Source organism: Furipterus horrens, unplaced genomic scaffold (genome assembly GCF_987537825.1).
Source record: "Furipterus horrens unplaced genomic scaffold, mFurHor1.1.pri manual_scaffold_4, whole genome shotgun sequence".
Lineage (NCBI taxonomy): Eukaryota > Metazoa > Chordata > Mammalia > Chiroptera > Furipteridae > Furipterus > Furipterus horrens.
This window is the reverse complement of record NW_028327174.1, coordinates 67,763,766-67,777,338: the sequence shown is the minus strand read 5'-3', so window position 1 is coordinate 67,777,338 and position 13,573 is coordinate 67,763,766. Positions and strand designations below refer to the sequence as shown.

At 38.7% G+C, this 13,573-nt stretch overlaps 1 protein-coding gene across 1 annotated transcript in view; it reads right to left on the bottom strand.

The window, feature by feature from the left end:
• Positions 1–4,832, bottom strand: part of KCNMB4 (potassium calcium-activated channel subfamily M regulatory beta subunit 4) — a 53,621-nt gene extending 48,789 nt beyond the window's left edge. The window contains exon 1 of the mRNA XM_090273618.1: positions 4,485–4,832. Coding sequence (XP_090129744.1) covers positions 4,485–4,820 — 336 coding nt within the window. The 5' untranslated portion in view covers positions 4,821–4,832. The remainder of the gene's footprint in view (positions 1–4,484) is intronic.
• Positions 4,833–13,573: the final 8,741 nt, after the last annotated feature.

Sequence of the window (13,573 nt, the reverse complement as noted above, 5' to 3'; positions counted from 1 at the left end):
AAGAATACAGAGTACTTGCCACAATCGGCTTAGCCTTTTACTACTTAGTTTTGATGTGACAGACTTCCATAGAGCTCAAAGTATATCACACTGAACATTTGTTTCAAGGATGGCATTCAGAACAGGCTGTCTACCCAGGGAGCGTTTGTGGCGGGGAGGGTGGGACACGCCAGCATGGCGGAGAAGACCAAGAAGGTGCGTGCAAACTGCAGCCCCCTGTAGCCAGGCACAACAGTTTCAGTGAATGTGCTTAAAACTGAAAGCCTCTTCTAATTCCACCCAAGTCCTCTTTCTCATCAATGCATCTCTCCCACTTTCACAGTACTGGTTTCTCAGACAGACTTCTGTCCTTTGTTTCTAGGTCTTTCATATCAGAGACAAAAAAAACTCAAAGCAAAAATAAAACTTATATCTTCTTATCACCCACTCTCTCTCGTTACACATATAAGAGGCTGGTTTTAAAAATTCACCTTTTCTTTGCCAACCAATGTATATATTGATGCAAAAGTAAATGTCTGGAACTGCTTATGGTCATTTGATTTTTACTTAATTTAAAATTATCATTTCCACACTACAGTTGATCCTTGAATAACATGGGATTAGGGGCATCAACACTCCAGACAGTCAAAATTCCATGTATAGCCCTGGCTGGTAGCTCAGTTAGTTGCAGCATCATGCTGTACACAAAAAAAGGTTGTAGGTTCGATTCCCAGTCAGTACACATGCCGACGTTGCAGGTTTGATCCTCAGTCAGGGCACGTAAGGGAGGCAATCTACTGATGTTTCCCATAGATGTTTTTCTCTCTCTCCGTCTCTCTCTCCCTCTCAAATTAACAAATATGTCCTTGGATGTGGATTTTTTAAAAGATGCATCTTTATTATTGTCTTCCACTATCTCTTTAAAATTAAAAAAGAAAATTCATGTATAACTTTTGACTCCCCCAAAACTTTACTACTGGCCTAGTGTTCACTGGAAGCCTTACCAGTAACATAAACGGTTGATTAACACATACTTTGTATGTACCATAATCATGCAAGATAGTAAGCTAGAGAAAAGAGAAAATGATAAGAAAAAGAAAATACAATTACTGTATTTATTGAAAGAAATCACATATAAGTGGACCCATTTATTTCAAATGCATGGTATTCAAGAGTGAACTGCACTTTTAAATGACTTTCTTCTAGTCCTTTAGAATTTCCTTGAGTCCCTCCTTTTATACCATTCAGTAGCACTGGAAACATCTTTTGACCTAAAAACACAAACATTGATCATGATGAATCCTTTTGGTTCTTATTTTACTTTTCTTGCAAAATAGATGAGTACATTTTCTAAGCCAGTGCTTTTGACTCTGTCTGCACATTAAAATTACTTCCAGAACTGTTTAAAACACATTAATGCCCCCAACACACCCAAGACTAAATCTGAATCTCTGAGGGTTGGACCCAGGCATGAGAATTTCTTTTTAAAGTTCCCCCAGTGATTCTAAAGTGCAGTTCTAGTTAAGGATCAAAGTCCCTAGCACATACAAGTCACAAATAAATAATGCAGTGATGGAAATAGCAGCAAGAGGAAGCTGGTCCAAAATTTAGATCCACTGTGGTTACTTCACAGAGCAGATCATTGCCCTGTATATATTAGTTGTCTTGAATACTACATTCTGGATACAGTGACTACTTTAGATAATAAAGATATGATTCAAAACATAAATAAGTTGAACAGGACTTGAAAATATTTTAAAGAAATCAAATTTAGTAGTAGTAGTAGTCAAAACTTATTAGTCAAAAATCAAGTTTATTCACACTATCTTCTTTAGTAGGCTATGGCTTAAGAAGTTATGAACATGTTGTAATATTGCTCCCTTTTCCTGCCTTTCACTGTAATTAAAATAGCAAACTCACAGGAGGGGGGCAAGTCCTTGTTATGGGCCTTCAATAAAGAAGTAAGGTAAGACAAAAAAAGAAAAGAGAGAGAGAGAGAGAGAGAGAGAGAGAGAGAGAGAGAGAGAGAGGTGTAGGCAGCCAAAATGCAAGAGGATGGGCAATGGATATTGCCTGAGAGCAAGGGCACTATGGAAACATTCTGCTTATGTACTGGACTCTGGCACAATATTTCAGTTACACTGAATTTTTCCATCACTAATTGCTTACGAGAATTTCCAAATTCAGTATTTAATTGCTCAAAAGTAGAAAGATAACTATAAAAGAACAAACTTATGTCCTATAAATGCTACAAAGCAATCACAATTTGGATAAAAAGATATATGCTGATTTGGCAGAGGAAACCTTGACTAAATTGTTCATAATTTTTTGTACCAAAAATAGATCTTTCTCCAATTCTATCATTTCTTGAATAACATTACATTATACCATGTTATTTTGTTCAGATACTTCTTCAAAACAATGGTTGCTAGGCTCTGAACTGGCACTGGAAGAAAACAGATTATTTGTAACAAAATGTAATAAAGAAAATTGCTGTATTGCATAAAGAATAATGACTGCATCCAAATGATTTAAAAATCTATGTCTAATGATCCCAATTTACTTTTTCTGACAGATACTTTGAAATTGGGAAGCAGGCCTTTTGAAGTAAATTCTAACTTTTCAATGCCTTGATTAGATATTAGCTATTTATTCGTTTAGGTGTATGCAATTTATTAGTGACTGAACCTCTATCTTAAACTAATTAGGAAATTTTCATCAATTTTAACAACACCTCCTAAATGACATATTACTATTTAATTTATAAATAACTATTACTGCTTAAAAGCTTTCTTTTATATTGATGGTTGAATCTTTTTTTTTAAAGGATGATGTTTCCAAAACCCCAAATTTTTTTTGAAATTCCTGAGCATTAAGCAGATTAATTCACATTTGTTTTTGAAACATTATTTCTTCAAGACTTTGAACATTATACTCTGTCTAAATTCTGTATGTCTTTGTTCACTGCTTATATATTATCTTCATTTTTAAGGTAAATGAATATTTATTCATCAGCATGAGCATCTTTTTAAAAAAAAAAGAGTCATAGTTTTTTAAAAAAGAACTCCTAAGCCCTGGGTGCTGTGGCTCAGTGGATTGAGCATCAGCCAGCAAGCCAAGTGTCGCTGCTTCGATTCCCAGTCAGGGCATGTGACTAGGTTGCACGTCAGGTCCCCAGTTGGGGGTGCAAGTGAGAGGCAACCACACAGTGATGTTTCTCTCCCTCTCTTTCTCCTTTCCCGTCTAAGAATAAACAAACAAACAAACATAAATAAATAAATTATTTTTTTTAAAAAGAACTCCTTTTAAAAAAATTTTCCACATTCAAGAATTTACTATTTCGAACACAAGACCAGGAGTTTTGCTGCAGAGAAACGGTAAGCTTATTTTAAATACTTTAAAAATATTAATGTAGACATTTTTCTTTTGGATTAATTATTCTCATCACATTTAACAAAGTTTTCCTGTGTACACAAGATTTATTCCCTCTTCAACTGTTTTCCTCCTTGATCTTGAAGCACACGCCCCACAGAGGGAAAATGTCAGTAACTTTAAAGAAGATACACACACCTTCACTTTGATAGTTAAGCAGCAAGAATAGTAAAAAGAGACCAAGAGTAGAACAAGAAAGATCCTTCTTGCAGAGCCAGGTGTACTACAAAGCTCAATTAGTTCACAGACTGAGGAAACTGCTTTTTATAAGTTTTTTCTCCACTGGGAACCGTTTTTCTGAGTCTTCCTCTCTCTGCTCTCCATCCCTGGAGACCTAACCAGGTTTCTTCTTTCTCACTTGTGAGAACGAAAAAAGTGGCCAGGAGAGGAATATTGATGCATTTCACGGAGGGTTTCCTATTTTCAGTAAATTTTGCCATTCTCTAGATGGCTCCCAATTGTCCGCAGACACATAGTCATTAGGCTCCCTCTAGCCCTTTTTTGGGAGTCTATTTCATGAAAACTGTGAGTCCTCTGTACCCAAAGGACCTATGCAGAATTTCAGATTTGGTTCTACATCAATTGTCGACCCCCCAAAGCTCATGTTTGGACCCCAACTTAAAAACGTCTGTCTAGAGTTAAAAGGCAAGGAACCTCTCACACCTTTCAAGGGGCCGCTCAGACCTTGTTGACCAGAGTGGGTAAATCCCTGCTACAAAACTGGCTGTGATCAGAGGAAAAGTTAACTTCAAGCTCCTTGCATTTCTCCAAAGCCCATCCTGTATGCGCCGGACCTGACTCGGTCCAAGACCTCAAAATCTGAGGTCAGGCAAAACAAGTGTGTAAAGAAAGCCTCAGGGCATAACGCACCGCCGCACACAAATTCACCTCAAGGACCGGCCCGAGGATCCCCGAAGTACTTTCTTCAGGTTTGAGTACAGCCTCCGACGCCTGGTCTCCTCCTAGTAGCGCGACCATACTCCAAGCCCAGACCGCGCGGGGTCTACCACCGAGGTTTCCCTAATCCTCAAGACCTCTGCAGGCGCGCGACCTCCTTCGCGGGGCGTCCTTACCTTGGGGTTGGTTAGGAGCTGGTGCTCGTCGCTGTGCAGCAGCGCCCTGGAGTTGGACTCGGAGTTGTTCACGTAGACCTGGACGCAGGGGTACTGCGATGTGCCCCTGCAGTCGGCGCCACAGGTGAAGGTACACTCGAACACCTCGCCGATCTGCTGCACCGACAGCACCGTGCAGTTGGCCGCCGTGGCTTGCAGATCCTGCAGCGCGGGACTGAGCCAGCAGAAGCCGAAGATGAAAAGCAGCACGACACCGGAGATGATGAGAAACAAGCCGAGCCGGATGCTCTTGTCCTCGGCTTCCGTGTACTCGTAAGCCACCCGGAGCTTCGCCATCGCCCCCCACTCCCTGTGGCTGGCGCGCTTCCCCCCCCCCGCCCCCTCCCGCCCCCGACACCAAGCCCCACTGACTCGGGCGGGAGGAGCCGCCGCCACCGCAGCCGCGCGACAGCAGGAGAGTGGGCGGCCAGAGGGAGAGCGTGAGAACAAAGGGGCGGAGGCCGGGGACGCCCCCGCACGCGGCAGCACCCCACCTCCTAGCCCAGCCGTCGCCCTTGCCCCGAAGGCTCCCGGTGCTGCGGTGGCTCAGAGCCTCCTGCACCCTCGGGCGCGAGGAGCGCGCCGGCGACTCCTACCTCCAGCGCCCCCTGCCAGCCTCCGCCCGCGCGCTTTCTCCGCCTCCCCAACCCAGCCTCCTCTCGCCCAGAGTCTCCCTGTCTCCATCGCCGGTATGCCGCTTTTCAGCGAACTCCCCCGGCAGCTGCCCGGAGGGCTGGAGCGGCTGGGCTGGAGTGAGCCTCGGGGATCCCCGAACCGGAGGCGGCTCCGCCCAGCCCCTCCCGCCGCGGACCCAGCCCTCCTGCCCCGCCCCGCCGCGACCGGGGGCGGGGGCGTTTCAGATCGGCAAGGGGCTGGGAGCACCGTGATGGCGGCTGTGCTCAGGATTCTCGTTAAATCACCCTTGAGGGACGTCCGAGGTGAAGCTTAGGATCAGTGTAGCATAATTGGAGTGAAAGTTAGAAAAGGAAAAAAAGAACAGAAAGAAAACAGCGAGAAGGCGTAGTGCAAACGGAGCGGCGGGAATCTTAAACTCCAAAACCGGGGTTGTTCAGCCAGCCGGGAGAGTGAGCCAGAGGCCAAGCAGCGGGCGCTGCCGGGGAAACTGGCAGCCGGGACCGTGTGGACTGGGGCTGAAGCCCCCGCGAGCGGCGTGCGCTGGGGCGAGCGGACGAGGCTTTTCTGCCATCACTTCCCACGCTACTCGCGGGGCGCGGCGGGGTGAGGGCGTGACCCCGCCGCACCCCTCGTTGCTCCCTACCCCTCACCACCTTGGCGAACGCAGTAACGGTCCAACCGCAAGGTCCGGGAGCTTGCAACCACCTGGGCCGAAGGCCGGTGCTCTGGGGCCCCAAGGGCCGCAATATCCGAGTGAAAGGGCTGAAGTCAGGCAGGGTTTGCTGTGCAGGCAACAAGCGTAGGACCAGGGACAAGACCAAGGAAACTCGCCACCTGGATCCTGGGTGGACCTTGCAGCAACTTAGGTCTCCCGCAGCTGGTCAACCCTAACTCGTTGTGCCCCAAGGCTGGGACTGACTGAGTAGGGACGGAAGGAAACTGGTGGAGAGGCTTGCAAGCCCTGGAAGAGACACTACTTTCCCCATTAGGACCTTCCCCTCGCTCCAGGACTCCCGAGAACAGAACACTTTCGGTTCTGTTTCCCTTCTTAGGAGTTTTTGCCACCCTTGGCCCTCCCCGGGACTTGTAGATGAGCTTTCCTTGAGCGCAGTGCAAGGCCTTAGCGGTGTTCATATCCACTTTGGGACAGGTACCGTTTCTACCTACAGCTGCGTTTTGCTTTCTTAATTCTTCCGATTGCTCCCCTACCCCCACCCTCATCTCCCCGTGCATACCTGCAATCTCTATTCATGACTTTTTTTTAAGGTTCTTCTTTTCCAAACCACACTTATATCATAATATCAAACTCGAGAACTTTTTTGACCTACTTTTTAAAGACTCAGAATATGCACTTCTTTGCAAAAATATATAAACATATATTTTTCTTGATTTGCAAGTCCCAAATGAATATACTCGAATCAGTTATGTTCCTGATGAATATGGAAATACCCAGTCATGGAATTATTGACTTCTTAGATTTCAAATGTTACTTAACTGGTATTGGTACCTTTCAACTGTAGTTCTATGTTACTACTACATTACTCTATTTCAGCAATTTTCAACCTTTTTTGTCTCATGGCACACATAAACCAATTACTAAAATTTTGTAGCACACCCAAAAATATATTTTTTGCCAATCACACACACACACACACACACACACACACACACACACACAGGCACAAAACAGGTATAATTCTGATGCATTCACGCTGGACGTCTATTGTTGTATTACAGGTTTTTTGTTTTTTGTTTTTGACAGTCTAAGAGAGAAGTCAGTGTGCCTGACTAAATAGTCAGGTACTGCATGTTTAAAATTCTTGCGGCATCCAGATCGAAAATCTCTGCTGTGCGGTATAGGTAATGGTACTACTTCCAAACCAGGGGCAAAGCAGGTTTAATTACAGGAAGACCCTAAGTGTTTTTCTCAATAAATTAAGAAGATGGGGGGTTTAGAAATGTTTCCAATCAGTAAGATTTTTTTACTTTAATACCTTTCAGATTTTGAGACAATAGATTTCCTTCTTTGTTTACCTAGGGATTATATTATTTTCTTCCCTTTCTGTTGGCATAAAGACAATTCGTTAGTAATTAATTACCTGAAATGAAAGGTGAGTTTAATAGATGAAACAGCTTAACCTGAGATATTTCTTCAGTCTAAATCTCTTTCCTACTGCAGGTTATAATGATCTTTTCAAGAAGGCTAAAGCCTGTCTAAATATGAGGAAGTGGTGAGACCCAATTATTATTCTAGCTTGGTATGCTGAACAACTTAACCTTAAGGCAAAATTAACTCTTATTAGTGCTGGTAAAACATAGGGATGGGGGTGTCTAAAAATAATTGAATGAATGAGATTCATTTTTCAATGATTTTAAAGCTTGAAGAGGTCTGTGAATGACCCCCTTCTCAAAACTGAAGCAAGATGGTCTACAAAAAAAAAATAATAATAATCAGAAAAATTATCTTAATTTAACCCAACCATTCAAGGGCTTTCAAACCCATTTTTTGAGTTCTTCATTTAGTTACTTTTCCTTCCTTATAATGATTCCTAAAGTATTTGAAGAAACTGTTGCCATCTAGCCTTCTGTTCTTTAAATATTTACTTTTCTCCTTTTTATTTCCTATTTTTAAATTACCTGGCTTCTCTTCTGAACCCTTTCATTATCATTATCATGTCTTTCTTATTGAAAGTCAAACATATCAAAAGACTTCCCAAATTAAGCCAGTTTTTATTTTACCCTTACTACAACACTGTGCTTGTTATTAGCTTCATTTACTTGAGGCGGGGCTACCTTATCCCATTTCCAAGGAGGACTGGGTATGTCAGCCCCTCAGTTTCTCAAAACAGGTCACCACTGACTAAGTTATAATAGTAGTAAGAATCCCAGGATCTGCTCTCTGAGGTAATTTAGCATTTTCTGTTTCCTGTGGAGGGCAGAGGTAGCACAGAAACACAAAATACACACACACACACATCTATCTAGTCCTTTGCACAGTTTTCCGCAAATGAAAACTAAGATTTAAAATGTAATACTCAGAACCAGACTGATTATTTGATGTAACTGTGTGCAGCAATGTTTTCAGGAGAATCATGGCTACACCTTGATGAAATTCTTTTTAATAGGAAAAGACCTATCTATGCCAAGGCTGTGGGTTCAATCCCCCTGTCAGGGCACATACAAGGAGGAACCAAGGAATGCATAAATACGTGAAACAACAAATCAATGTTTCTTTCTCTCTCTCTCCCTTCCTCTCTAAAAAATCAATGTTTTTGTTTAAATTAAAAAGACCTAAGCAAGAACATTAAAACCATTATTTATTATTTGTTCTCATGACCAATATTCTTCATGAAGTCCTGACTTATGTTAGTTGCACTATATTGTAGTTTTATATGTATATATTGTACAATTTCATATGTATATATACTCTCATTAAAGAATTCTAAAAAGAATTATAAGGAGGGTTTTGGTATCCTCAGAAGGGAATTTAGAACGTGCTGGGAAAATGTATACACTGTTTTAAAAATTGGCACATTGTTAAGTTTTTCAATAACGAACTACTATACACTTTAATAGCTACAATACATAAGGGAGAAAATGCATATGGTTTCATCACCTTTTCTCATTGTAATTTACATTCTGGATAGATTTTAAACATTTGCAACTAGACTCCTTAGATAAGAATAAACAAGTGAAAGCATGATTGACCCAACAAGGAAAACGTTAAATTTTTTTTTTCATTCAGTTTATGTAATTGTAGATTTTGTTATTGTCACAAAATTGTTTCATGTTTACAGTTGTACTAAATCATTTTCAGCTTACTGATATCAAGAAATTAACTTTCTTGCCATGCTTCATTGCAAATGTTAAATATTTGTTATTAGCCTCAGAATTTTAAATTTGAAATAAATTTTCTATGTGGCTACTAAAATTATTTTTGTTCATATACATTACTTATATTGAGTGTATAATTATTGATCTTAAATATCACCTAGTTCAAAATTAAGCAAAAAAGAAAGTTCCTAAAGTCTTCGTATTTTGTTTGAAATAGTAAAGAATGATTATTAAAAATATTTTTTTAAGTTCAAATTTGGCCCTGGCCAGTGTGGCTCAGTTGGTTGGTCGATTGGTACACCAAAAGGGCACCAGTTTGATTCCCTGTCAGGGCACATACCTATGTTGCGGGTTCAATCCCCATGTACTGGCATTGCAGGTTTGATCCTTAGGTCGGGGCGCATGCAGGAGGAAACCAATCAATGTTTCTCACATCGGTGTCTCTCTCTCTCTCCCTTCTCTCTCAAACATCAGTGAACATGTTCTCAAATGATAATAATATCACATTTGCTTACATACAGCTTTTGTGTTTGCAGTTGAGCAAGGAAAGCAGAAAGCACAGGTAATCACTTCTCATTAGTAAATTTGTAATACTGGGAGTGCAAACTATACTTCCTAAATTCTCACTACTTGTTTAGTCTTTCATGTTAATGAAAGTGAACTTCTTTTAAAGATACATACATACGCACACACATAGTAGTAAAAGGTAAATCAGCTTTGGAATTAGAAAGGTTTTGGTTTGAGAATTAACAGTAACTAGTTCAATATAAGATAAATAATGGATGCTCTTAGATTGTTTCCTTCTCCTCATACAAAAGGGTTGGACTGGAAAATATTTTAATATTCTATGACTTTTATTCCAAGTTGATTTTTGTTCTTGCCATGTTCTTTAAAAACTTTAGTATTACTATATAAGAGCACCTAGTTGAGTTAAAAAGCCTTTTAATAATTCCCAAATATGGAGAGCACTTCCTGATACAATGGCTAACAGGGAGAGTGTTTGGTGAAATTGACCTAATTGAACACCTAATATAAACAAATACCCTAATTTACTCCTCATGAGATGAAGAGGGAATGAAATATTGAGTAACTTTTCTAAGGCTGCACATATATTGACAGTGCCAGATTACAGTGCTCCCCCCTCTTTTTCTATTATACTATGCTATGTCTAACAAATATATTTGGTAAGAAAGAAGTACAGGTAATACAAATGGATTGAAAATGTGCTTATATACTTATATTTAAGTATAGTTAGGCTTGATAAAAATCCATCTTGTGAAAGAAACCTGGCTATGAAGGGGAACTGCAGGTAGAGGATGAAGGAGCTAATAATTTTATCTGGTCCAACTGTTTAATTTTACTCTGAATCACTTGTATTGAAAATAGCTCTTTTTGCCCCAGCTGGTGTGACTCAGTGGATTGAGTGCTGGCCTGTGAACCTCAAGGTCGCCAGTTCCATACCATCAGGGCACATGCCTGGGTTGTGGGCCAGGTCCCCAGTTGGGGGCATGGGAGAGGCATTTGATGTTTCTCTCCCTCTTTCTCCCTCCCTTACCGTCTCTAAAAATAAATAAGTAAAATCTTGAAAAAAATAGCTCTTTTTTAGATGCATAGCAAATATAATACGATTTTATGCAGGAGAGGGAAAATGAGTATCTAGGTTTCAGAGAGGCTTGTTAGAAATTCAAACTAGATTCAAAATAAAAGTAAACACAAGGAATACCAAGTGTTAATAAAACAAGCCAATAAATAGTTCTAGGAAGTCACCTAACACTTCTCTTGTTTTCTTTCCTTTATCTAGACACTCACAGTGATGAAAAATTCATTACCTCCTACTGCTACCCATTTGATTTTTGGACCTTTTAAAAAATTATGTAGTACTTTCTTGTAAGTTAAAATCTGCCTTGCCACATCCACATAAAGGTCGTTATTCTGCCCTTATAATCTGCCTTGCAAATGACTCCAGGTATGGCAAGAGCATTTTAATGTCCCTCCTGGACCTTTTCTTATGCTTAATCTTCCATTTCTTCAGTATTCTCTTCTGACAGGGTTTAGAAAACTAAGGTCATATCCCTATTCCAAAATGCTAAGGAAAATAGATAATTCAAAGATGTTAAGGATACCCTGTTCTAACATTCTAACAAGTCTGTTGCTTTCTGTTCCATGTTATCCAACATGCAAACACATCTAGGATGATGGATTTCATTGTTCACTTATTAACAGTCATTGCATATGTAGAAAGAGGCTGGGAATATGATTTTGGCTCACAATCGGACAGAATTTGGAGTCCAAATAGTGATGTGCCAGTCAACTAATATTCAAATATTAAATCCTTTAATATAAAAGATAAAAATAGTGAAATATGTACAGAAGTAACATAAAACTTCAGATTAAAAAGGAGAAATTGGGAAAGAACTTTTTTGAACAGGAGTAATGTGACTTGCGTTTTTAAAAACTAAAGTATAATTTTCATTCAGAAAAGGGACTATATATATATATATATATATGTAATTCTCCATTACTAGGATTTGTATGTTCCATGTATTTCTTTTTTCATTGTTGACACTAACTTGTTTTATATTTGAAGAATATTAACCACTTGAAGATAAATTACTTAAAAGTAAAAAAAAAAGTTTGAAAAGGTAAAATATTGAACAGCTCAAATTTTCAGGCTATTTTTCATGCAACTGTTACATATGATAATTAAAACTACATCTTAAAATAAATGTTCAGAATGTAACAGATTTAAAGGTAGCTTCTAAACATTCTGGCTGCCCCAAATCTTTATTTTTATGCATAAAATGAAACTATTTATGTCACTCCTGCATGTAATCTTTTCTGAGCTGTATATTTTTGAAAAGTAATCATTTTAATTTTTCATTATAAATGAGTAAGGCTGATCCTAAGAATAAAGCAAATTCATCCATTTGTTGACATACCACCCTTGAAATTCGATGCATTTCTTCCAAAATGTTTAAAGATCTCTCATGTTATTACTAATCTTTAGTATACACTAAAGAATAGATTAGCCTTTAAGAAAACATCACTTAAGTTTTAAATATTAAATTATGTGGTCAAAATGCTACTTAGGCTAAATATAAATGCAAATTATCTGAACATTTACGTTTCAGGATATGCTTATAAAAATTAGAAACCAGCTGTGATTCACAGTGAAAAATTCTGTTTTCCTCAGCTAGTATCCTTAATTATTATTGTTTAAAGGAACTACCATTTTTGGCATAATACTTTACCTTCTCTAACAAAAATGTGAAAAACATTTGTGGTGTGGTACCTATTAAGCCTTGAAACTGAAAATGAAGATAAAATCTCATGAAAAACTAATTTTGTCCTTAGAAGATAGTTCATTAGCTGAAGTATTTTGGCATGTGTCAACCTGGTATCATAAAGTTATTAGACTACACAAGAATTTGGGTTTTCAGCTGGTAGAAAATTTTAACACTGAAGACTATCATTGTGAATTTTATGACATTTTCAAGAAGTCACTTAAATGATTAAGGAAAAACTATGGCAAACATCTGGCATGGATTAACTCTGTAAACTGAACAGTTATGATAAAGATATATTAAAATCTTGTTAAGTATTTACACAACAGGATGACTAAAAAAAATTTAGTTGATGTACATAGCAATGATAATGTACACAGTTGTCCTTAGCAGTTTTTATGCACACAAACTGAAGTGGAAATCTAAGCTCTAGCATAAATAACCCAGGAAATAGCTAAGGTTTAAAAAAAATTTTTTTTGCTGTTTTATACTTGGGAGTGGATTTAGGTTTCCTTGTATTCTGCTCTAATACTATTGTAATAATGTGGTTTCTGCACTAGACCACTGGATGCAAGAAAAAGTAAATGAATGCTCGATACATAGGAGTGCATTATTGCAAAATCAACTTAGTTGGATTTAATAATTTATTCTAGTCAGTACTTGTACGGTAGGCAACATAGTTTGTTAATTGGTAGTTCACTAACTTCAGAAAACGGCCCATGGTATTTACTAAAACGTATATCTTCCTAGCCTCTCTAGACATTTAGAAATCAGAGTATCTAAATATGAGGTCTAAAAATGCCATTTCTAACATTCCCCAGATGCTAACTAGAAGATAACTTTGACTCTGGTTAGTTCCCGGGCTATCTCAATCCAAACTGATCTTTTTATACATAAAATTTAATGATCACTTTCTTTTTTAAATAATAGGATTACTGCTTAATCTGATTTTTGTGATAATTATTGTAGCAGAAAATAGGAGTGAACACTAATGCAATGTTTAATTTCAGGCTAAATATTTACCTCAAAACTTATCAAAAACTGTCTTCCCTTATTTGAATGAAGAAATGAATTTATCTGAATACAGACATACAAAGCCTTTACTATCTGTTGTGCTTTAGTAATGTTTTGTGTTTTTATTCTAAAGTTGAAGGGAATTAAAGCTGAATAAAGTTGTCCTCTGTAACTTTTTAAATTAACTTTCTTTCCAAAGATACAGTAGTTAACTTTAAGTAAACCTTACCTAAAAAGCAATTTTATTTTAGATTAGATCAATGTTTTAAGCATATATTCGTT